The 25,477-nt window shown below is 42.7% G+C and overlaps 1 protein-coding gene across 1 annotated transcript; it reads right to left on the reverse strand.

Moving 5' to 3' along the window:
• Positions 1–6,424: 6,424 nt before the first annotated feature.
• Positions 6,425–24,261, reverse strand: LOC134616222 (zinc finger protein ZFP2-like). Its single transcript, XM_063460949.1, has 4 exons — positions 23,527–24,261; positions 19,351–20,258; positions 13,184–13,369; positions 6,425–8,662 (listed from the first exon to the last, which is right to left on the reverse strand). Exons 2-4 carry the CDS (start codon positions 20,216–20,218, stop codon positions 7,563–7,565), a joined length of 2,154 nt encoding a protein of 717 aa, XP_063317019.1. The 5' UTR covers positions 20,219–20,258; positions 23,527–24,261; the 3' UTR covers positions 6,425–7,562.
• Positions 24,262–25,477: the final 1,216 nt, after the last annotated feature.

The following is a 25,477-nucleotide window of genomic DNA, read 5'->3' on the forward strand; positions in this document are numbered from 1 at the left end:
TCTCTTAGTTATGCTGCAATAGACGTAGGCTGCCGGGGCATTCCCATGATGCATTGGGTCTTTGAGTTTCAGCTGAGATGGGGGTAATGCCAAAGAGCTCTCAAAACAGATTTGATGCTTAACTTGACAGGACATCACCAAACACCAAAACCTTTGGAGGAAAGACAACAGAATACTCGTGGAGGGGTAAGTTGTCCCGGTGAGCCTCATACACATCTTGAGCGGAAATCCAAGTGTTTCCAGAAAGCGGGGCAGGGAGGCAGGCAAGTGAGTGCAGCGGTGAAGCAGCTCAACAAACCAGCGACTTAATAGAGGTAAGTTATGGCAGGATGGAGAATGGCATCTGGAGAATTACTGTGAGCAGAGAGGGAAACAGGCCAGAACGAGCAATACTATGATACATTAACTTCAACCATGACGTCCGACACTAACCATGGTTTTTTTTTTTGTTTTTTTGTTTTTTTTTTGTTATTATTTATTTTATTTTCAGTTGTTACAGATGAGACAGACATGATTGGGGGATAGGAAAGGGAGAAAGAAAGAGAGGAAGGAAAAGAAAAACAGAAGGGAAGAGGGACAGTGAGAAAGGGCACTTACAAAGACAAAGAGAAAAAAAAAAATCTCCTGGATCACCTGTTGAGAGAAAAAGAATAGAAAACAAGCAAAAAAAAAAAAACAAAGCAACATACTAAACACAACACCATCATGTTAATCTAGCTAAGTGTAAACAGCAATAAATACTAAATATTGAATGTTGTTGTGCAGCACAGACAGCGCACAATGTGCTTTAAAGTAGCAGCTAAGAAAGGTGTAGTTTATGTCTACGAACAGTGAACACCCATGTGCACACCCGTGTGGATCAGCGCGCTTGTATACAGAAGGTTTCCCCATGTAACGGTCTGCTAGAGGGTGTGGAGGGCCATAGCCCCGTCCCCCAGGGCATGAAGCAGGCATGGAGGAGATCCAGGCTCCAGACATCCAGGGACCCCAGAGTGCGAGAGCCCAAGGAGTACCACCGGAGGGGCATCCGTGCCACCCTCCTGGGAAGGGCTGAGGAGATCCCCAGACGAGGGGTCACCCAGTAGCCACGGAGCAGAAGCCAGAGGGGGCTGCACTGGCGCGCCCGCCGGCTCTGCCGGCAGCCAGCTGTGCCAGAGTGAACCGAGCTGCAGGCCCCGAGGCCGGAGGTTCGAGGGCCCCCTTTGCCCCGGAAGAGGCCTGACCGAGCGACAGGCACCAGGCCCCGCCAAGTAGCCACCGGGAGTAAGCTGGTGTATACCTGAGCGCCCAGCCCCGGACACCAAGAACCACCAATGCACCGACCCCTGAGTGCATCAGTTACCGGCAGGGAGTGTGGTGAGGGGAGATAGGCACTAACCATGGTTAGCAGGCGATCTGGCGAGGAGTGATTGTGAGCGCTGGTCTTAAAAGCCGGCGTTGTGCCAAAAAAGTGTTCACCTGCCAAAACTGATTTCCAATGTTTCCGTGTGTAATATCTTGATGTATGTTGGTAAATACACTTCGGTGAACATGGTTTACAAATTGGAGTCTATTAGATAGATATGATACAAACCACTGCAGTGCAGTACCTGTAATACCTACAGCATGTTCTAATCGCTCTAATAGGATATTATGATCAACAGTATCAAACGCAGCACTAAGGTCTAGCAGGACAAGCACAGAGATGAGTCCACTGTCAGAGGCCATAAGAAGATCATTTGTAACCTTCACTAAAGCTGTTTCTGTGCTGTGATGAGCTCTGAAACCTGACTGAAACTCTTCAAATAAGCCATTCCTCTGCAGATGATCTGTTAGCTGTTTGACAACTACTCTTTCAAGGATGTTTGATATGAAAGGAAGGTTGGAGATTGGCCTATAATTAGCTAAGACTGCTGGGTCTAGAGATGCTTTTTAAGTAAAGGTTTAACTACAGCCAGCTTGAAGGCCTGTGGTACATAGCTGATTATTAGAGATAGGTTGATCATATTTAAGACTGAAGCATTAATTAATGGCGTTTCGTAGGACCCAAACGCAGGACTCACAACACAGGAGGTTAACTGAAAACAACAGCTTTACTGCTGGAACTGAGACACTATGACACTAAACAGGACCACGAGCAAAACACACAGCAGTGAGAGTGTACAACATAACAACAGTCAGAGGAACACAAAGGGCTTAAATCAGGGGTCTCGAACTCCAGGCCTCGAGGGCCGGTGTCCTGCAGGTTTTAGATCTCACCCTGGGCAACACACCTGAATCAAATGATTAGTTCATTACCAGGCCTCTGGAGAACTTCAAGACATGTTGAGGAGGTCATTTAGCCATTTGAGTCAGCTGTGTTGGATCAAGGACACATCTAAAACCTGCAGGACACCGGCCCTCGAGGCCTGGAGTTCGAGACCCCTGGCTTAAATACACAAGTAGGAAAATGAGAGGATGGGGAACAGGTGGGAACACAGCTAGGACATATCAGACCTATCGAGACAAGGGGAAGCAAAGCTAGATACACTGCACACAGGACAAGTACTATCAAAATAAAACAGGAAACACATAGACTGAAACTAAGACTAAAGACACGCAAGCTTAACACAGTGACTGGGGAGACCTCGGGAACATAGCGACAAAGGTGACTAGACATGAAACGTGCGACACAGGAAAAGCATAGAGTAGACATGGGAACAGAGACTAAACACAGGCTAAAATAAATACTAAGTGAGGAAGAACTACAATCACTAAGAACTAAAGAAAACTAAAACCATGAACAGTAATAATCAAATAATATAATTACATAGTCTGAAACACAAATACCAGGTCACAGACCCAGTACCATGACCAATGTACCAAGTAAGAGACTAAAGGACCATTAGTGCTGTCATACTCATCTAACAGAATGGGTTTGCCCAAATAAAATAATTTCTGTTGTACTTTTGTTCAGGCCGAGGAGGTTTATCTCCACCCATGATTGTACATCACTATGTCTTCACTAGTACCTGGATAAAAACATGGCTGTCGGTTTATATGAGCAAATATATCTGGAGCTCATTTGCAAAGCAATGACAGGAGATGTTATGCTTTTTAAAATGGACCCCAAGGGAAGCAAATATAAACATTGTATATATATATGTATATATATATATAAATATTGTATAGTATTCAGATAAATCAGAAACAGAATACTTATTGATCCCTAATGAAATTATGTATTTAGAGTTTCAAGACAGTAAGAACAATAACAGACTGAACAAAATTAAATATAACAATATATTAAAAAGATACAAAATATAAGAAATAGCTCGAATATATACAAATATAATAATATAAATAAATTATAAATATCCAGAATACTACAGAGATTAAATATATATTACTTACGAAAAGGGAAAAAAAAGAAGAATGCTTGGACACTGCTAGCATAATGGACAGGTTTTTGATGGGGCTCCTGCACAAATGCAAAGCAGGAGATGAAGCATCGCCAAATATGTTTCCAAACCAACTTCCTTCCAAGCCAAAGACTAGAAAATATAGTGAAGCATATCTTCCCTGTGGCTTCACCTGCATAAGTGCCAAGGTAGGTCTCCCCTGCAGAATTGGTTTCCCTGCGTCAGGAGCACGCGCTGGGCTCTCCAAATCACGGACAGACAGTATCCCACAGCTGTTTATGTTTTTGAACCCATTTTGAACCCATTTTGCACAGAGAGGCATTTTTTTGAAAAACGTATTGATCGCAATGTTGAATATTATTACACAGGAAAAAAACAACTACAAGTAAAATAATCACACCGTGACGCCTCTGCCTTTGTAAATGGAGGGACAGTAACTGTGTGTGTACATGTAAGCGTGTAAAAAATGAAGATAGTCAGATTAACAGTAACATTACTTTGTCTCTATTTGCAATTCATCTCATGTAAACAATAACGTGGCGCACAGCGTGATGTGAAAAAAGGCACATACCTTTGATGTTGCGTGACAAACTCTGTATTCCTCATCCACACGGAAACGCAAAAAAGGAGTTTTAGAAAATCTCAGTTTTCGGTGATTCGAAACACCGTTTACATGTGGACAAAAGGTCCAAATGCATAGAAGCTGCTGCGTTTTCAAAAATACCCGTGTAGGTGAGTTAGTAGTGTGTTTTATTACTACCAGATTACTGCAGATTACTTGTATTTGTTTAATTGTTTACTAAATGTTTGAGGTGTGAAATAAACCGCAATGGAGTTTGAAAACTAAATATGGGTGTGTGTGGTTGGAGGATGTGTTTGTGCGGGGGGGGGGGGGGGGGGGGGGGGATTAGGTGGTGGGGGGCGCAAACATTTTTCTTGTAAAACAAAGGGGGGCCTAGCAAAAAAAGTTTGGGAACCACCGGATTAACAGATCACTCACACATGCAGGATCAAGGAGGGGTGGGGGATGTATGTGGGGGATAGGTTTGCTCGCTGTACTGTGCAGTGACCACTCCTCCTTTTTAATGACACTATATTCATTATGGCTGACGACACATCACTATACCCAGAGGGCCATGGGTGAAGATGTGTTAAACACAGGCTGATGGGTTGGGTTGCTGAAGTGGCCGCATTCCCCCCTTCATTGCCATCTCCCCTCAATTAGACATTGAGGGTTTTGGAGGTGTGGATGAGAACCACTGACCAGCATTTTGGAGCTCATGCCAAATCTGTCTCCTCTATTTTCATAGGCCTCTACTCTAGTTTTAACTTCATATATTCACATACACCAAAACACGCAGCCAATATGTCCCCTTCAACACAAAGTGGGAGGGTCACCACTCAGTGTTCCACACCCTACACCATGTCCAGGGTGGGAAACTTATAGAACTCCTCTTAGAAAAGCAAAAATAATTGGAACATTTCAGATCATGATTCTGATTGGCCAGACTAAGACACCGTTTTCTCTAGAAAGACTGCGACTTTCGATCTGAAATGCATACTTTGAATAAAGTTTCAAATGCTTTAAAGTTCAGCTTTTATAATATAACCAAATTTGACCATAAACTGTTTTCAGATGAACACACTGGATGAGTTGTTGACAGATGTAGTGCTGCTGTAGCCTTTGAAGTCCATAAGATCATCCATCAAAACCAAGACTCCAATAAGCTGATAAATGATGGGTTCTTCCCTTGAGTCAAAAAGCCACTGATGCTGCCTGGGCAGTAAAATCTGTGCAGTTTACATGTTTATTTCATCTTTGATGGATGTTACCCTGGCAACCAAGTAAAGGGGTCCTGCCCTAATCTTAAACTGTTGTGACTGACTTGGCTCAGTCACCAGAGGGAGAGAGAGAGAGAGAGCAGGAAATGGCTTCTAAGCAATTTACTGCTTCAAAGCCTCAAATAAGGACCTGATTTAGACACAAAAATCTGTATTCACTAAAGAGAGACATTAAAGAAAGCTTTTGGTCGAATACAATAAGCCAGTTCTTTCACAGCAGCACATTTCAGACAGTGATCCACGTCTATGTTAGCACTCGGCTGGATTACTATAATACACTTTCTATAGGGGTCAGCCACTAATCAGAAGGTCAGTGGTTCAATCCCAGGCTGCCTCCTGGCTGCATGCCAAATATCCTTGGGCAAGATACTAACCCCATGTTTGAATACTGGTGGTGGTCAGAGGGCCCGGTGGCGCCAGTCTCCGGCAGCCTCGCCTCTGTCAGTGCGCCCCAGGGTGGCTGTGGCTACAATGTAGCTTGCCATCACCAGTGTGTAAATGTGTGTTTGAATGGGTGAATGACTGAATGTAGTGTAACTCGCCTTGGGGTCCTTAGGGACTAGTAAAGCGCTATACAAATGCAGGCCATTTACCATTTTTAACGGGCACTCGAAAGTTTGAGCACATTTCCCCTATTTTAGCTTCACTTCACTGGCTGCCCATTTCTTTTAGGATTCATTTTAAACTTCTTTTATTTGCTTTTAAAGCTCTCCATGGCCTAGCCCCATCTTATCTCTCTGAGCTGCTACAGCCTTATACACCTACCCGTTCTCTCAGGTAAGCTGATCAGCTCCTCCTGAATGTACCCAGGACTGGGTGTAAACTTAGAGGAGATCGTGCTTTTGCTGTATCAGCTCCCAAACTGTGGAACGATCTCCCTTTAGAGATTAGACAGGTCACTTCCCTACCTGTTTTTAAGTCACTCCAGAAAACCCACCTCTTTACCCTGGCCTTTGACACCACGTGAGATGTTGGTTTTTATTTTCGTTGTTTTTAGTTGATTCTATGCTGTTCTATCTTGTTTTCTTTTTTAATATAGGGCTGTTTTAATTTTTATGTATAATGTATTTTTTTTATTTACTTTTGCTGTTTTCTGTTATTCTGTTGTTTTTAACTTATTTTATGTACAGAACTTTATAAGTGAAGAATAGTACAGGAGAGTTTAACTACAGGTTTAATGCTTTATTTAATACTTGCAGAACAACAAATGAAAATTGTACGCTTATACCTGCCTACCTATCTTTGAACCTGAGGTTCTCACAGCAAGTCTAGATTCTTAAACAACTTAAAAATACCAGTAAATTAATGTAAATGCACTAAATGAGCTAAATAAACAAAACAAATATCAATATAAAAGACCATCCCAATTAAAACAAAACAAACATCTTCTATATATTCAAAAAGAAACTAGCAGCACGGTGGTGCCGTGGTTAGCACCGTCCCCTCACAGTAAGGTCCTGGTTGGCTCAGGCCTCCCTGTGTGGAGTCTGCATGTTCTCTCTGGGTACCCCAGCTTCCTCCCACAGTCCAAAGACATGGATGTTGTTCTAAATAGTGATTATATTGACCACAGGTGAAAGTGTAACTGGTTGGCAGCCACATCATCACCACAGTGGACAGCATCATGTTTAAGCTGTAGATGGAAAAACATAGAAACAGCTCCTAGATTTCAGTTTGCCGAAACAGAGCAACCCCCCACCCCCCCCTCCTCAGAAAAAGAAAGCATATACTATCAATGGAGATTAACACAGCCAGACTTCCTTTATATAAACTGAATTAACAAAACTAAAATTCCAGTCAGAATAAACGCAGACATTATCAGATGACGATAAAATGATTAAAAATTTATAGAGAACATAAAAAAAATATACCAATAAAACACTTGCTGAAAGTATGACAAAAGAGTGTGCGCTTGGCTCTCTCTAGAGCTCTGATACTTTAAACTGGACCCATTTAAACGTTAAAGCTTATAGTTCCAAAGCCTAAGAAAATATTTTCTTTACTTTGTTCCAAACTAAATTCATTGTATTGTTTTTGTGATCCATCTTCTAATAGCTAAAATTAAATTAGTGCAAAAGATTTAGCAGCAGATTAGAATCAAGTATAACAACACTTCTACGTTTTCTGCATACTAAATGAATACATGCACATTCCAGTTAAACCTCTCAACTTTACCTGCTTTTTAACAAGTTATGTGTTCAGTGTAAGTTACCATGACCTTTAAATCAATATTTATATTCATACCTCTTTCAATTATTCATTCCTGAACAGGGCAATTAAAGCCAGACTTAAAAAAGCAAATTTTGTGACACAAACCTCTGACTTTTAGCTCAATGCAGCTCACTGAGCCAATAATCTTGTATCGATAGCGCACTGCTTAGCGTGAGTTTTCATGTGGCGCAACAAATGAGATCTAGAGTTAAACATTTTCCCACATGTTTTACATCCATATGGTTTCTCGCCTGTGTGTGTTCTTATGTGCTCTGTCAACATAGAGTTAGTGCTGAACGATTTCCCACATGTTTTACAATGATATGGTTTAACACCTGTATGCATTCTCATGTGTTTCAATAAGGAACTACTATATCCAAATACTTTCCCACATGTTTTACAGTGATATGGTCTCTCACCAGTGTGCATTCTGGTGTGTTTCACTAAATCACTATTAGAAGCAAACATTTTCCCACACGTTTTACAATGATGTGGTTTCACGCCTGTGTGAATTCCCATGTGTTTCAACAAAGAACTATTGTAGCCAAACATTTTCCCACATGTTTTACAATGATATGGTTTCTCACCAGTGTGCGTCTTCAGGTGCTTCAGTAAATCACTGTTATAAGCAAACATTTTCCCACATGTTGTACAAGGATAAGGCTTCTCACCTGTGTGAGCTCTTCTGTGCTTTGCCAAAGAGCCAGTACATACGAAACCTTTACCACAAATAGTGCATGAAAACGGTTTCTCGCCTGTGTGGATTCTATAATGTCTTGTCATTTCATAATTATACCGGAATACCTTTCCACAAACATCACATTTTAAATACTTTTTACTTTTATCAGAGTTACACCTACTCCCTGATGCTGTCGAGTCTTCTTCATTCTTGTGACTTTTGTTCGTAAATCGAATTGATTCTGAATCGAGTTTCTCGCTTCGTCTCTGATCTTGGTTCTCAGCTACAGCAGAGCTAAGAAACAGGAGCTGCTGCCCATCTGTTTCGTTTTGGTCACTTTTGTCACAAGTAGCAGTCACCATAAAGGTATCCGTCTCCTCCTTCAGTACAAGCTGCTCTCCCTCCTGACTGCTGGAGAGTTCCTCCGGTTCCTCCTTAATCTGTGGAGATTCTGGTTCCCCCTGTTCCAGACTGGAGTTGTTCTCCTGATTACAGACCTGCTGCTTAGTCGGTACCTCCTCCTTCTTAAGAACATGTTGCTGTGGGACATCTGGAGGAACAAAAGGAGACAACACAAAGAAACTGATATGATATGATACCAGAAAAACAGAAGCAAATTTACTGTCAAATCAACTAAAGAACAGCAATAAGGGTAAACCAACATTAAACTACAAGCTGATGTTGGAAAAAAAATGTTTCCCCTCTTTAAAAAAGCACTCCATGAAGCTAGAACATCGTATTATTTACCTGAGAATAAAATGAACGGTTTCTCTTTAGCACTGTAGCCAGCCTGACAAAAAGTCCAAGCACTGTTGAGCCAATGATTCCTTTCGCTCTTTTTTTTAAAACTGAGTTTTAAATGTATCAATGGCCTTGTCCCAGAGTTAGTGAGCAGAATGATTTTAATAGCAGCACAGATAAGAAGAGCAGCTCATGGACACTGCTAACTACCAAAATACAAAACATTATTTGGTCAATTCTCGTTTTCCTAATCCTAAATGTCAACAGATCAGCGTTTTTTAATTCCCAGGTGAAACAATGGCTGAAACAAAAACAAATCTGTGGACACTAATGTAAACCAGCCTACTTTATTGTGGGCTGTTTACATCAACCAGCAAAGAGGATAAAATGTATCTCCATGTATCTCCTGTTATTAGTTATAGTAACTTTGTGTGTGTGTGTGTGTGTGTGTGTGTGTGTGTGTGTGTGTGTGTGTGTGTGTGTACTGATTAATTTTATTTTTGCTATATTTAAAAATGTAAAATTAAAAAAAAATAAATAAAAGTCCAACTGAGGACTGGGTTTACAAAATATCCTTTGGTTCGAAAACCTTTGTACAAAACAACGGTTTTAACAATTAGAGAAAAATGTTTATAACTGTCCATCCATCCATCCATCTTCCGTTTAACCAGGGCTGTGTCGAGGGGGCAGCAGCACAAGCAGAGATGCCCAGACCTCCCTCTCCCAAACCACTTCCTCCAGCTTGTCCGAGGAAACACCAAGGCGTTCCCAGGCCAGCTGAGAGATATAATCTCTCCAGCGTGTCCTGGGTCTGCCCTGGGGCCTCCTCCCAGTGGGACATGACCGGAACACCTCACCCAGGACGTATCCTTGTCAGATGCCCAAGCACCTAAATTGGCTCCTTTCGATGTGGAGGAGCAGCGGCTCTATTCTGAGCCCCTCTCGGATGGCTGAACTTCTCATCCTCTCTCTAAGTGAGAGGCTAGCCACTCTTTAGAGGAAGCCCATTTCCACCGCTTGTATCCGCAATCTCGTTCTTTTGGTCACTACCCACAGCTCGTGACCATAGGTGAAAACAGGACGAAAACAGCATTGTTCCTCCTGTATCCGAGGTTCGACTAACGGACGGACTCTCCTTTCCAGCATCCTGGCATAGACCTTCCCATGGAGGCTGAGGAGTGTGACTCCCGTACAGTTGGAACATACCCTCCCGTCCCCTTTCTTAAAGATGGGAAACACCACCCCGGTCTGCCAATCCAGGGGTACTGCCCCAGATCTCCATGCAACATTGTAGAGGCGTGTTAACCAGGACAGCCCTCGAACATCCAGAGCCTTCAGGAAGTCAGGGTGGACCTCATCCCCCCCAGGGGCTCTGCCACCAAGGAGTTGTTTAACTGCCTCAGTGGTCTAAGGAGCTTGGAAAGAAAAGTGTCTGGACTTCTATAAGTTACTTGAAGACGTTTCACCTCTCATCCGAGAAGCTCCTTCAGTTCTAGGGTCAAATGGTGGAGAGTCCCAGATTTAAACCCTGTGGGAGTATCCCTCCAAAAGGGACAATGGAACCCCTAATGATCCTCTACCCAATCACATGAGCCAAGGTGTGAAAACAGGTGTAGGTCACACTCAGCCAAGGTTTCGGGTGAGCTCATTGTGAAACCTGGCCCCACCCTATCATGTGATTTCCTGAGGACAGTCTGGGAAGTATCTCAAAACTGGATTATAGATGGCAGACAGTTGGTGTCATAAACCACCGCCTCTGTTCAAAGATGGTTGCTCACAGTGGACGTAAATAGCTTCTTTTACTCCTCTTTCAAACCATGTGTCTTCTCTGTCCAATATATGTACATTGGCATCCTCAAAAGAGTGACCTTTGTCATTAAGATGCAGATGTACAGCTGAGTCTTGTCCCATGGAGGTGGCTCCTCCACGGAACACCTCCATGGGACAAGACTCGGCAGTAAATATGGTAAGTCTCTCTACTAATAAGCTTTGTACCACAGGCCTTTAAGGTGGCAGTAATTTAATCATTACTTTAAAAGCCATAATAAGCCAGATAACCAGTGTTGGGGAGCAACGGAATACATGTTCTGGCGTTATGTATTTAAAATACAAAATATGAGTAACTGTATTCCGTTACAGTAACCATTAAAAAAAAAATTGTTTTTCAGAATATAGTTACTTTGTTGAAATAAATGGATTACACAGTGGTCTTTTCCTGTTTCATATGTTAGGCTATGCCCTCTCTATTTCTGGTAATTCCACACTGGTGGAAACCCAAACAAAAACATGCATTGAGAGGCTCTAATGCCTGTGTCTCAATCTCGTCAATCTCGTGGTCCATGTCACCTCTAATTGCAGCCCGCATAATGACGTGAAGAAATATTTTTTTAATTATTATTCAAAAAATGACTTAATATGAAGTTAATAGGCAGAGTGTTACAGGCATAGCCCTAAAGCATGTAGCCTCATGGGCAGTGTAGTCCGTGCTGCAGGGAGAATGGACTGCCATACCCGTTATGTGTCTGTGAGCGAGGGAGGGAGAAAAAGGAAAAGTACGAGCTGTCACCGAGCAGAAACGGGAGCTGGAAGCATGTAAATATAATAATAACCACTGCAGCCAAAAAGAGTGCCTGATGAGCCCAGTTGTAAGTAAGCTATTAAGACTCGACTGTACACTGTGTTCGTGTTTTCCTCCAAAACAATAAGCTCAGTTGGAGCAGCCTTTCAACGCCTCTCTCTGTCTCTCGCTAGCAAAGTTGACCCAGAAAACAAAGTAAAGCTAGTTTTCGGCTACGAGCCCGACACAAACCCGACGTATTAGCCAGAGGTCCCTTTAAATGGCCTGTATTGGCCTGTATTTATATAGCGCTTTTCTAGTCCCTAAGGACCCCAAAGCGCTTTACATATCCAGTCATTCACCCATTCACGCACACATTCACACACTGGTGATGGCAAGCTACGTTGTAGCCACAGCCACCCTGGGGCGCACTGACAGAGGCGAGGCTGCCGGACACTGGCGCCACCGGGCCCTCTGACCACCACCACTTTACTACGGTTTGGAGCCGCGGACCTGTTTTATATACGCGCGGAATAGTTTTCTATACGAGATCGCTGCAAAAAGTGCAGCCTTACCTAATGTCCACCTACTGTTACTCATTATATATTAAGATTTAAAAATCTAGTTGGTATTGGTATGGCGGATAACCTTAAGTAATAGTAATAAATCACACAGCAATAGTACATTCATGTAGTTGTAAAAAGCATGATAATATATTAAGTAATCCAAAGTATTCAGAATGCGTTACTCTCATTGAGTAACTTAACGGAATACGTTACAAAATACATTTTATATCGGGATATGAGATTTTGGTCATATCGCACAGCCCTATTAAATATATAAATAATCTTAATTTTAAGTTCATATGGAGGAACAAATGTCAATATATAATGAAGAATGACGAGGCTAAAAACTATGAAGAGGGCAGGACTAATGCCACTGGTTAAAATTGAAATGATCCTTCATTAAGAACAAAGACTTCTTTCAGAATGTTATTCCCAATGTGATTTTTGGTTAAAATGGGTGGAAAAGACTTTTTGTTACGTTGTGACTTTGACCTTTGATACCTGGGGGGCCAGTCTCTAGCCAAAATGCTCGGCCGATTTTTTTGTCCCAGTCCAGCCCTGGATGCAGATCTTGATTTTGCTTTTTGTTCACACTGTTGGTGCCTGTGTTCTCTTATATCGCCCTCTTTCCTCTGTCTCTCTCTCTCTCTCGTTGTAATGCTCAACCTTGTGTATATACAGATGTATTGCACAACTAATGGTGCCTTATTTGTTTATATTGTTATTGATAAATAAAGTTCACTTAAAAAAAACTTTTACAGGAAACACGAAGCTGCTTAAAATGATTCCGCCTAAACAAACTCATTCAGTGATGGATTCAGGTTGAATAAAATACTCAAATCCGGCCTGATTTCAAAGCTTTACATGAATTATTCCAAAGAAAGGAAAAGAGGGACAGAGCGGGGAGGAAACGGCCCAGGGCGGAGTCCAATCACGACTCTTCCGGGAGCTTTTCGGCACATGGGTCCCCCTCTGAACCAGACTCACAAATCTCCTAATCCTAACTTTGTTTCACTAAATAATCAAGAGAGAAAATTCTGACTAAAAGCTCAAATCCAGGCTGATTTCAGCGCCTGCTGTTTGAATGGAGCACAGTGCAGTCCTGTCCTCTGTTTGCTCTTTGTTAGCTCACATCTCCAAAAAGTCCTCACAATCATAAATGTCCCGCAGAGCTGTGATCAGGATCCTCCCTCAGAGTGACACTCACCTGTCCTGTGCAGCTTGATTTGGGGTTTCCAGGTGATATCCAGCAGTCTGCGCTGACGGTCGATCTCTTCCTCGTACTGGACGATCGTTTTTTCAAACTCCAAGAATATTTGTTCAGCAGCAGCAGTTAGTCGCTCGTTGATAAACTCTCTCAGAGACTGAACTGAAGGCATTGTTACTGCCACAGCTCACACACTCAGCTCACACACAGCACAACACGACAAACTCTCTGTTCGGTCACACACTTAGAAAGCTAACGGTATTAGCGCCTTTCCTTTGTTTTCTTCCGCCTGGTGTCACGTGGTGAGGTTCCGGCAGAGCACAGGTGTTGTCTTTAGTTCCTATGTGTACATTTTTAAACTCACTGTTGCAGTAAGTCAACAGATTCTGAGCAGCAAGGCTACAGTGCGAAGAGAAAACAGATCCATCCAAAAAAAAATTAAACTGCTCAAATTAAATTTAATATCCTTTTGCCATAACCATTGTTTGATTGTGTGAAACTAAAACCAGTGAGCTTTAGTTTGATGATGAGAGAGCTCAGAGGACAACGATCAGACAGGTTGGAGCTGACAGAAAGAACAGCTGTGAACATCAGATCCAACATTTATCCTCTGAAAACATGAAAAACTGTCAAACAGTTAAAGCTGATAAGGTCCAGTGGTATCAACAGGATCCTGGATCAGCTCCTCGGTTCCTTCTCCTCATCACTGATACAAGTGAGCGGAGTGTGGTGAGAGCAACCCCCCCAAACCCTCGACTGACTGCTGCACTGAACAAGGAGAGAAATCGAGTTAATCTGGAGATCTCCTCTGCTGAAGTGACAGACTTGACTTTTCTAGCTGACCCTGAGTATAATGCTTATCATTTCCTTCCTAATCTTGGCTTTCAGCAGAGTTTTAACTTTGTTTCTATTCAGATTTTCTACCTTTACACACTACAACACGCAGTGCTGAACACTACAAGCTACATTCACCTATTCACACACACTGGTGATCTACTTAAGTGTCTTATCCAAGGACTCTTCAACATGTGCATTGAAGGAGCAGTAGATCAAGCCACCAACGGATAGATTTCAGTTTATAGACTTCCTGCTGCAAGATCTCCAATGAAAGCAGAGCAGCAGAAAGACGTGCTGAGTGTAAAGCTGTCAGCAGGGGGAATAACACAGGGCTGTGAATGAGTCCTGTCACTGTGATCAGGCTCCTCCTTCTAATCCACCAACTTAGTGTTGATGAAGACTAAACAGAGAGATCACAGCTTCTTTATACTTGCTGTAGCTCACAGTTACTCTACACTGCAGATATGACGCCTCTGTTCATCTCAGTGCTGCTGGCTGCTATGTGCCTCGGTATGAACACAACTCTGTTTCTTTGATATCAATCCAACATTGACATGATTCTTTAACAGCACACTGATACTGTTTGTTGGTGTTTTACAGAATGCAGAGCACAAAAAGACAACGTGCTGCAAGCAAAAGGAGAAGAGACTGCTGCTGCAGGAGGCACAGTAACACTTCACTGTCTCTATAACACCAGTGGAGATAATCATTATCTGTACTGGTACAAACAGGATGGACATAAAAGCCTCAAATTCATCCTGAGCCGCTTTAGGATTGGTGAAGGGAAAACAGAGGCTGGAGGCAGATTTTCATCCACACTGGATTCCAGCATCAGATCAGTTCCTCTGAAGATCCAGAAGCTTCAGCTGTCTGACTCTGCTGTGTACTACTGTGCTCTGCAGCCCACAGTGACAGGAAACACCAAAACTCTGTACAAAAACCTTTGGAGCAAAGACAACAGAATACTCCACAACATCCACTAGAGGGAGCCACACACTGTTAAACTGCTCTCCAGTCAGGATTACAGTCTACATTGTTTTTACTCGTTTGATCACCTTGATGAAAAGCGTTAAGGCCTATTATTTTCTCTCTTCTTTTTACATTTTTCATTTCAGTGTCTGATCGATGCACTCCTCCACTTTTCATCGGGACCAAATTCTGTGGGTCCTTCCGATATTTGCCAGTGAAATATAGTACAGTGGTCCCTCGTTTATTGCGGGAGTTACGTTCCAAAAATAACCCGCAACAGGTGAAATCTGCGTAGTAGCCAACTTTATTTTTTTACAATTATTATAGATGTTTTAAGGCTGGAAAACCCCTCACTACACACTTTATACACTTTTCTCAGACAGGCATGAACATTTTCACACTTTTCTCTCGTTTAAATTCTCTCAAAGTTCAATCCTTTTTATTCTGTAATACATTATAGAATGAAACCTAAGACACCCACGGTTGCATTTGATGGTGCTAAACGTTTCGTTGACATTGTTGTGTTTGTTGGGGAGAAAACTTACAAACACACAGTAAAGCACTTCACAGTAACACTGCTAGGGACCTGAGAGAGCTGAGCCAGAGACACGACAGCTGCAAAGTCCAAGTGTGAATCATTGTTGGAAAAATGCATGTTCACCTGCCCTGCAACATATTGTGTGTGAGCTTTGTGGACACCAGAACACAGGAATGTCATGCTTTGAAACAAACATGCCCCAAAACAACATTTATTATTTTCTCTGTGTTCATCAGCAGAGGTAATAATGAAACAGGAAGACAGAATTACAAAACAAATTGCAGTCTTACTGTTCTAATTTTGACTTCATGCTAAGCTAAGGATGCTTTAGCATTGGCCAGGTGAGCTGGAACGTTTTTAACATTTCCTTCATGTTTTAAGTTTGTGTTGTAGGTTAGGTGTGGCTCCAGCGCAGCAACAGCGTTTCTCTGGAATGAATGTGTCCATGTAGGGATTCAGCTGGCACGCCTTTGGAGAATTTCTCTTTGATGGGTTAGGGTTAGGGTGGAGGAGCTTCGCACGTGTTTGGAGTCTACAGACTGGGACACAATGAAGGCTGCTTCTAACAGCTTGGATGAGTTTACGGACACTGTCACCTACTATATCCACTTCTGTGAGGACAGCATTGTGCCATCATGCACCAGGGTGAGTTATAACAATGACAAACCCTGGTTTACTCCTAAACTCAAAAAGCTGTGGCTGGAAAAGAGAAAGGCATTCAGAAGCGGAGACAGGGACTGCTACAGAGAGGCCAAGTACAGGTTCACTAAAGAAGTGGACATTGCTAAACATCTGCACTCTGAGAAGATGCAGCAGCAGATCTCAGAGAACGACTCGGCCTCTGTGTGGAAAAGTTTTAGGAATATCACCAACTACAAGCCTAAAACCCCCCACTCCACTGATGACTTGCTCTTGGCCAACACCCTTAACGACTTTTACTGCCGTTTTGACGAGCCATCAAGCAGCCTTCACACCTCCAACAGCCCCTCCAACAGCTCCCACTACAACCCTTCAAATTCATGAAGCAGATGTGAGGAAGCAGTTTAAGAATCTGAATGCTCGGAAAGCTCCTGGCCCAGACGGTGTGTCTTCTGCCACCCTCAGACACTGTGTAAACGAGCTGGCCCCAGTGTTTTCTGGCATTTTCAACCCCTCACTGCAGGCATGTCATGTCCTCCACCATAATCCCTGTCCCCAAGAAACCAAGGATCACTGGACTAAATGACTACAGACCTGTGGCTCTGACATCTGTGGTCATGAAGTCATTTGAGCGCCTGATTCTCTCCTACCTCAAGACCCTCACGGCCCCCCTCCTGGACCCCCTGCAGTTTGCATACAGAGCCAACAGGTCTGTAGACGATGCTATCAACATGGCTCTACACTTCATCCTGCAGCATCTGGACTCCCCAGGAACCTACGCCAGGATCCTGTTTGTGGACTTCAGCTCTGCCTTCAACACCATCCTTCCAGACCATCTCCAAGGCAAGCTTTCCCAGATGAATGTGCCTGATCCCATCTGTCTGTGGATCACTGACTTCCTGACGGACAGGAAGCAGCATGTGAGGCTGGGAAAGAACGTCTCGGACTCCCGGACCATCAGCACCAGCGCCCCTCAGGGCTGTGTTCTTTCTCCGCTGCTCTTCCCCTGTACACTAACTGCTGCACCTCCACCCACCAGTCTGTCAAGCTAATCAAGTTTGCAGATGACACCACCGTTATTGGACTCATCTCGGACGGGGATGAGTCTGCCTACAGAAGGGAGGTTGAACGTCTGGTGTCCTGGTGCAGCCACAACAACCTGGTGCTGAATGCCCAGAAGACAGTGGAGATTATTGTGGACCTCAGGAAGCACACAGCCCCACTCCCCCCATCATCCTGACTGACACCCTCATCACCTCTGTGAACTCATTCCACTTCCTGGGCACCACCATCACCCAGGACCTGAAGTGGAAGCCCACCATCACCTCCGTCATTAAGAAAGCCCAGCAGAGGATGTACTTCCTGAGGCAGCTGAAGAAATTCAACCTGTCAACACAGGCGATGATGCAATTCTACACCGCAATCATCGAGTCCATCCTCACCTCCTCCATCACCGTGTGGTACGCTGGAGCCACTATCAGGGACAAACAGAGACTGCAGCATGTTGTGCACTCTGCTAAGAAGGTGATTGGCTGCAGACTCCCATCTCTGCAGGACCTGTACACCTCCAGGACACTGGGGCGTGCAGCTCGGATCACAGCTGACCCTTCTCACCCTCATGAACAATAACCATATGACTGTTCGCACCACTAACACATGACCCTACACTGTGTTCACTGCATCATTCCATTTTTGCACTGATCACCACCTGCATTCATGTATATATCTATCCACTTAGCACTTTTAAGTTTTATTTTTATGTTTATTTAAGCGCTGTCTGACAGTATGTTTTGGGCTAAGTACCGCAGCAATTTCCTAATGTTGTAAACCTGCTCAACATTTGGCAATAAAACCCTTTCTGATTCTGACAAAGTTAAGAGTTCATGAGATTTGATATCTTTGAGCCACACTGTGAAGAATTTATTTTTGAGACTTGAAGCATTTATTACTGCAAGGGCCAAATAAAGAAAACAAAAGCATCAACATTAAAAAAAAAAAAAAAAAGGTTAAATAAAAATAAATATCCTAAAAAAAGTGCCACCATCAATTTATTAAAAAAGGTGTTCCTAGTGGGCTTGGGCCACCTTGTGTGTATGGGTTCTCTCTGGGTACTCCAGCTTTCTCCCACAGAAACTTTGGCAGAGTTTTAGATGGATAAAAAACAAGCAGCTCAGATGCATGTTTGTTTTACTTCATAATTGTAAAATTTAATTAAACAACACAGTAGGTTTTTTTTTCAATACAGAGCAAAGAAAAAAAATGAAGAAAAACATAAGAAACTGATCACAGTGCAGTTTGACAGCTGGATAGGTCAGACTGATCTCACAGTGTAACTGGAACACCGGCCAAAGGTGGCTCAACTCTAAAAGCGCAACTCTGAACCTCACACGTTTTTTCAGGGTCGCCTTCCGAGACACTGTTCTCTAAAAAGACTACGACTTCTAACCTGAGGGATAGACTATGAATGAAGTTCAACACAGCCAGGCTGCCTTTGTGTTAATTGACTCAACAAAACCAAAATCCCAGTCAGAAAAAAATGGTTGTACAACAGTGGATGTGAACTTTACATTTAACCCGGGCTTCTGTTTCAGGCATGAACAGATGATGATAAAGTGATTAAAAATCTATGAAGAAAATAAAAATATAAAATAAAATAAAATAAACATTTTAATGTGTCTTAATTATTTTACCTTTGAGTGTGGTCTCAGTGCTGCTGTTCATTTCTAAAGTAAGAGCTGCACGTTAGAGCCCTGAAACTGAAAGCTACTACATTTTTTGCTTTACTTTATTGCAAATTTAAATATATTTTTATTGTTTTTGTGTTCTAATAGCTACAATTCAGTCACTGTAAACGAGACCTACCAACAGATTAGAATCAAGTCTAGCAACATTTCTACATTTTCTGCATACTAAATTAGTACACAAATATGTGGCAACAGTCTGGTTAAACTGAAACTCTGAAAATTGCCTGCTCTTAACCAGGTCATGTGTTCAGCAAAAGTTACCCCCCCAGATCTACATGGAAACCAATATGTAAGATGAGAGTTAAACAACTTAAGATAATGTCTCCCACTACCGGAAAGAGGAATGAATAACTAAGCTAGGTAAAAAAAGCAAATTTTGTGAAATAAACCTCTTTTAGCTCAACGCAGCTCACTTAGCCAATAATATCTTCAATCGAAAGTACAACTATCAGTGTGCGTTCTCATGTGGCGCAACAAATGAGTACTAGATATGAACCTTTTCCCACATGCTTTACAGCGATATGGTTTCTCACCTGTGTGCGTTCTAATGTGCTCTGTTAAATGACAGTTACGTCTGAAGGTCTTCCCACATGTTTTACAATGATATGGCTTAACACCTGTATGAATTCTCATGTGCTTCAATAAAGAACTACTATATCCAAACATTTTCCCACATGTTTTACAAGGATATGGCTTCTCACCAGTGTGCATTCTTGTGTGTTTCGATAAATCACTACTGTAAGCAAACATTTTCCCACACGTTTTACAAGGATATGGCTTCTCACCTTTGTGAGCTCTAATGTGCTTCCCCAAAGAACTATGACTTCTGAACATTTTCCCACACAACTTGCAAGAGAATGGCCTCTCACCTGTGTGGATTGTATTATGTCTCTTCATTAAATAATTATACTTAAAGGCTTTTCCACATACATCACATTTTAAAGTCTCTCTACTTTTATTAGCGTTACACTGACTTCCTGACATAGTGGGTTCTTCTTCATTGTTGTTGCTTTTGTTTCTACATCCGGCTGGTTCTGAATCTGCACTCTTGTTTTCTCCCTGATCCTGGCTCGCAGCTACAGCAATGCTGTGAGAGAGGAGCTGGTCCCCATCTGGTTCTGGTTCACTGTGGTCATTTTCTTCATAATCAGTAGTCACTATAAGGGTATTAATCTCTTCCTTCAATATAAGCTGCTCTCCCTCCTGACTGCTGCACAGTTCCTCCTGTTCCTCTTTAATCTGTGGAGGTTGAGGTACCTCCTGGTTCAGACTGGAACTCCTCTCCTGGTTACAGAGCTGCTCCTCCATGACAACCTCTCCTCCTTAATGACATGCTGCTGTGGGACATCTGGAGTGAGAAAAGGAGACGACACAAAGAAAACAGATATGATACCAGAAAAACACACTGGAGCAAATACACTGTCAAAATCAGCAGAAGTCCAGCAGTAAGGACAGACAGACTTTAAACTGCAAAGAGTTTGTTTTCATCACCAAAAAAGCCCCTCATAAAGCTAAAGCATCTTACTATTCATCAATCAGTGATGAATGCCCCGTTATCTTATTGTTGGGGCTTTCTCTATATTTTTGTAGGGTCTTTACCTTACAATATAAAGCACCACGAGAGGTTTGTTGTAATATGGCCGTATATAAATAAATCTGAATTGAGTTACAATGAGTTTGAATATTTTCCAAAACAAAACAAACTATACTTTTCTTCAATAGAACTTTAACAGCTTGATCCCAAGCGCACATTTATGTACTAGCCTTTGATTCTGGTATTCTAGGGTCTTCCAGCTCCCGAGGTAGCAAAACAGCCCATATTTTACTGTTGGTATGATGTTCTCTTTCTGAAACGCTGTGTTACTTTTATGTCAGATGTAACGGGACTCAAACCTTCCAAAAGGTTCAACCTTTGTCTCGTCAGTCCACAGAGTATTTTCCCGAAAGTCTTGGGGATCATCAAGATGTTTTCTGGCAAAACTGAGATCAGCCTTTATGTTCCTTTTACTGAGAAATGGTTTTCATCTTGGAACTTCTTGCCCAGCCTCTTTCTTATGGTGGAGTCATGAACAGTGACCTTAACTGAGGCAACTGAAGTCTGCATTTCTTTGGATGTTGTTCTGGGGTCTTTTTGACCCCCTGGATGAGTCGTCATAGCTGTTTCATCCTCTGCTCGTAACAAGGTTGTTGACTTCTGGATGGCTTTGAGCTTTAGCTTTAAGCACTGTGCATCTGTTAGCTTATTTTAAATGTTCATGTTCAGCTGAGTGAGGGTGATTTAAACATATGAAGTGGTTTGTTGTTACAAATATTTTTAATGGAGCTCCAATTCGTAAACCACAAAGGGATTCTAAAAACATTTGTAACAATAAATGGTCCCCTTGTGGTTTACTTTAGTGAACTTTGAGTGTGCACAACAATTTGGGTGCACCGCTGTGCTTGTGTTGCATATTCATGAAATGGACTGGCTTGCGATTAGACATATGTGAGGCTGACTGGCCAATCACCAGTCAAAGCACAGAATACCAACAATCGGGTGATTACGGTCCCTTCCTAGTTGATTGATTCATCTGTAGTTAAGAGTGCGGGAGAATTAATCATCATTAAATAGTTGTAACTTAATAGGAACTGGATTCATAAGTTTTTCCTCGCCATTTTGGCATGTGGGAAAGTGGACAAACACCAGCAGCCTCCAGTTCACCCCCAACTGCTGAAGATGATCCTGTCCCACAAAGAAAAAGAAAAGTTTAGGTAACTACTTGAAAAAGGCAGGTCAGTCCACCACCCACTCCCAACCCAGCAGAGCATCTATTGAACTGGAGCTCTCCATGTATCTTCAGACACCTGGACCTGACTCAGAGACTGACCTGCTGGAATGGTGGAAGCAGCATGAGACAAACTTTCCATTGGTGGCCAGGCTGGCCAAAACGTACTTGTGCATTCCTGCTACTAGTTCTTCATCTGAAAGAGCTTTCAGTGCGAGTGGGAACATCATCACATGTAAGAGGTCATGTCTTAAGCCAAACACAGTTGACCAACTAGTCTTCCTTGCACTCAACCTATAAATTTGACAGTAACATGTCTACTTCTGCAAAGTAGCCATTTTCTGTTTGCACTTTTATTTATGCTTAATGCCTTAAACAGAGTTCTGTTCAACCCTGATGCTTAATTTTGTCACTTTATATTGGTTTGCAAACTTTGCACTACAAGGTTACAGATTTCAGAAAGTTGAGAAATAATTTGTCTTTATGTTTTATAGCTGAACTTTTGTGCAAATCAGGGTTTTCTTCTCAGAAACTTGAAAATGTTGTGCACTTTAAAAAGTTTGTTTTGACAATTCATTTTAAATGTATGATTTTGAAAAAGAAAAAAATGTGAAGGCCACAGCTTGTTACTGTCCCTCCATTTACAAAGGCAGAGGCGTCACGGTGTAATTATTTTACGTGTAGTTGTTTTTTTGTTGTTTTTTTCCTGTGTAATAATATTCAACATTGCTATCAATACATTTTTCAAAAAATGCCTCTCTGTGCAAAATGGGTTCAAAAACATAAACAGCTGTGGGATACTGTTTGTCTGTGATTTAGACAGGGGGAACAAATCATGGCAGGATCAGCCTGATGTTATTTGTATTCCACTGTAACTTTACTGTATAAAGAGCTAACATCTCCAAAATGTCAGGAGTAGTTAGTCATTACAACAAGTGTTTGTGAACTAAAAATCAAGAATGTGGGATACTGTTTGTCCGTGATTTGAACAGCCCAGCGCGTGCTCCCCACGAAGGGAAACGCAATTATGCAGGGGAGACCTACCTCGGCACTTGTGCAGGTGAAACCAAAGGGAAGATATGCTTCATCATATTTTCTAGTCTTTGGCTTAGAATGAAGTTGGTTTGGAAACATATTCAGCGATGCTTCATCTCCTGCTTTGCGTTTCTGTGGGCCCCGTGCTAGCAGTGTCCAAGCGTTTTGTTGTTGTTTTTTGGGGTTTTTCTTCCCTTTTCATACCGCGCCCCCCCTGCAATGGCTCTGCGCCCCCCCAAGGGGGCGGGCCCCACACTTTGGGAAGGTCTGGCTTAACCCAACATGTAAAACCATTCAAACACAGTGAAGACAAAATGTGACCACTGACTGCTGAATGTGCAGCGCTGATGAAGCGCACACTGGACATATCTACTGATCATGCTTCAACATCAGCTCCACCTGCACAAAGTCCACCCAACACAGGTAAGGTTACAAGTAGCTAATTATTAATACGGTTTGTCAATATCTTTGACTGTCCCGTCCCACGGACACAGGCACATCCTCCATGTCGCCTTCTTCCAACTATTACATTACAGAGCTTTACAGATCAGCTGACCTGTCACCCCATCTCTCCACAATTATGTTTACATCATTCATACAAACCCCATTTATAATCAGCGCATGATTATTGAGAAATTGATTTTGCTGGCTCTTATTTCACTACTAAAATGAAGCTTTGAGTACATGAACCCGTTCTCAATACAACTGAAGAAGTGGTTCAAAACTGGTTCATAGCTTCGTTCGCGCATCACTACCGACGAGGATCCTCCGTGAGTCCCATTCATGTGTTCACTCCTCCCTCAGAGTGACACTCACCTGTCCTGTGCAGCTTGATTTGGGGTTTCCAGGTGATATCCAGCAGTCTGCGCTGACGGTCGATCTCTTCCTCGTACTGGACGATCGTTTTTTCAAACTCCAAGAATATTTGTTCAGCAGCAGCAGTTAGTCGCTCGTTGATAAACTCTCTCAGAGACTGAACTGAAGGCATTGTTACTGCCACAGCTCACACACTCTGCTCACACACTCGGCTCACACACTCGGCTCACACACAACAACCGAATTCTGTCCGCTCCACACACGTAATGGCCCCTTTGCCTTTGTTTACTTCCGCCTGGTGTTATGCGATGAAGTTCCGGCAGACGACAAGAGTTACATTTAGTTCCCCTTTGTGCATCTGGTAACATGTACGACGGAGTATCAGGGCCAGATTAAGAAAAATATATTTAATGGATTATTTTGAGAGAAAAAGCTGAAATATGGAGAATACAGTCAGTAGCGGTTCTAGATACGGGCGACACGGGCGGTTGCCCGGGGCGGCATCGTGGTGGGGGGCGGCATCACGGGCATCGGCAAAAAAAAAAAAAATGCTCGTACTCATGCTGCCCCGACATCATGCCAGCGCATATTGGGAATGGCATAGGCACCGATCGGTTTTCTATCGCCCATTTGCTGGGAGTAAGGGCGCCCTCCGTTTGCGAGGTGCGCCTGCTGCTTGCGGCACAGGGAGGAGAGGGCGGGGCGGCGGGGGATTCTCTGGGTGGCTGGAGCAGCATCTAATAACCAACTCGCAAAATAAAACAAAATAAAAACAAACCAACAACACGAAAACACCAGACATCATGATGCAGACTTATAATTTGCACTGATGTTTTTTCAAAATTCTATACGCGAAATGTGAGCGCGAGAGCCCTCGGTGCGCCTGCTCGCTGCTGAAGTCAAAGTAAACTTTATTGTCATCTCCGCTTCATACAGTCCAGTATATAGAGCAGGGCTGCAAAATCCCAGTCCTCGAGAGCTACTATCCTGCAGCTTTTAGATGCATCCCTACTCCAACACAGCTGAATCAAATGGTTTGATTACCTCTTCAGCATGCCATCATGTTTGGCAAAGGCCTGATAGCAAGCCATTCACTTGATTCGGGTGTGTGGGAACAAGGATGCATCTAAAAGCTGCAGGACGGTAGCTCTCGAGGACCGGGATTGGGCAGCCCTGATATAGAGAGACGAGACGACGAGGCTCCAGTTACAGCAGTGCAAGTAAACAAACAATAAATATAAGAAGAGTAAGAAAATAAATATACACTTTAGGACCAGGGGTAAAGGGATCAATAACAATTTAAAATGTATATTTTATATTTTGTTGATTTAAAGTCTCACACACAACCCGTTTTTAAAGTTTAAAAAAAAGAGAAAAGAAGAGGAGGAGTGTAGTGACTTCCACAGTCGCTAGAGGCCGGGGACTGAGCCTGCCTATTTGCCTGACGCGCTGTCAACTGTACGCAATAATGCGAGAGGTGGAATTGCTTGCTTGTTTATTAAAGTGCTTGAAAAGTTTACAGAGCAATGTGATCGGCTCAAACTCTTAAAACATCACAGCTCTAATGCAACAAGGGGAAACTCGTTGTGCTGCGGTCAACAAAAAATACGGCTACCCAGCCCTCCTCTCTGTCAAACTCAAACCAGTGAAAGACAGACTGGCAACGCCCTCTTAATGTCACCGCTAGCACCCACGTGACTCCCGTTACACATCACCATAGCAACCAAACAAATGAAAACCCAGTGATCATTAAAATTCAATACATTTAATTATGGCTCCTACAAGGAGAAACGAGCAAACGATACAGGTAAGCAGATGTGTCATTGGATAATGGCAGGTCATGTATCCTAAAACATTAAGAATCAGAATACTTTCTTAATCCCTAAGGAAATTATGTGGGTTACAGTTCCTCCAAGAAGAAATGGTAAAAATAGTAACAGTAAGAGACTAA

This window comes from Pelmatolapia mariae, linkage group LG18 (assembly GCF_036321145.2).
Source record: "Pelmatolapia mariae isolate MD_Pm_ZW linkage group LG18, Pm_UMD_F_2, whole genome shotgun sequence".
In the NCBI taxonomy this organism is placed as follows: Eukaryota; Metazoa; Chordata; class Actinopteri; order Cichliformes; family Cichlidae; genus Pelmatolapia; species Pelmatolapia mariae.

Coding starts and splice junctions, on each gene's coding strand:
- LOC134616222 (XM_063460949.1), bottom strand. CDS start 20,218: ATGGAGGAGCAGCTCTGTAACCAGGAGAGGAGTTCCAGTCTGAACCAG. Junction 13,370..19,350: donor AACGCACACTGATAGTTGTA/CTTTCGATTGAA, acceptor TGAGTGTGTGAG/CTGTGGCAGTAACAATGCCT. Junction 8,663..13,183: donor AATCAAGCTGCACAGGACAG/GTGAGTGTCACT, acceptor TTGTTCCTCCAG/ATGTCCCACAGCAACATGTT.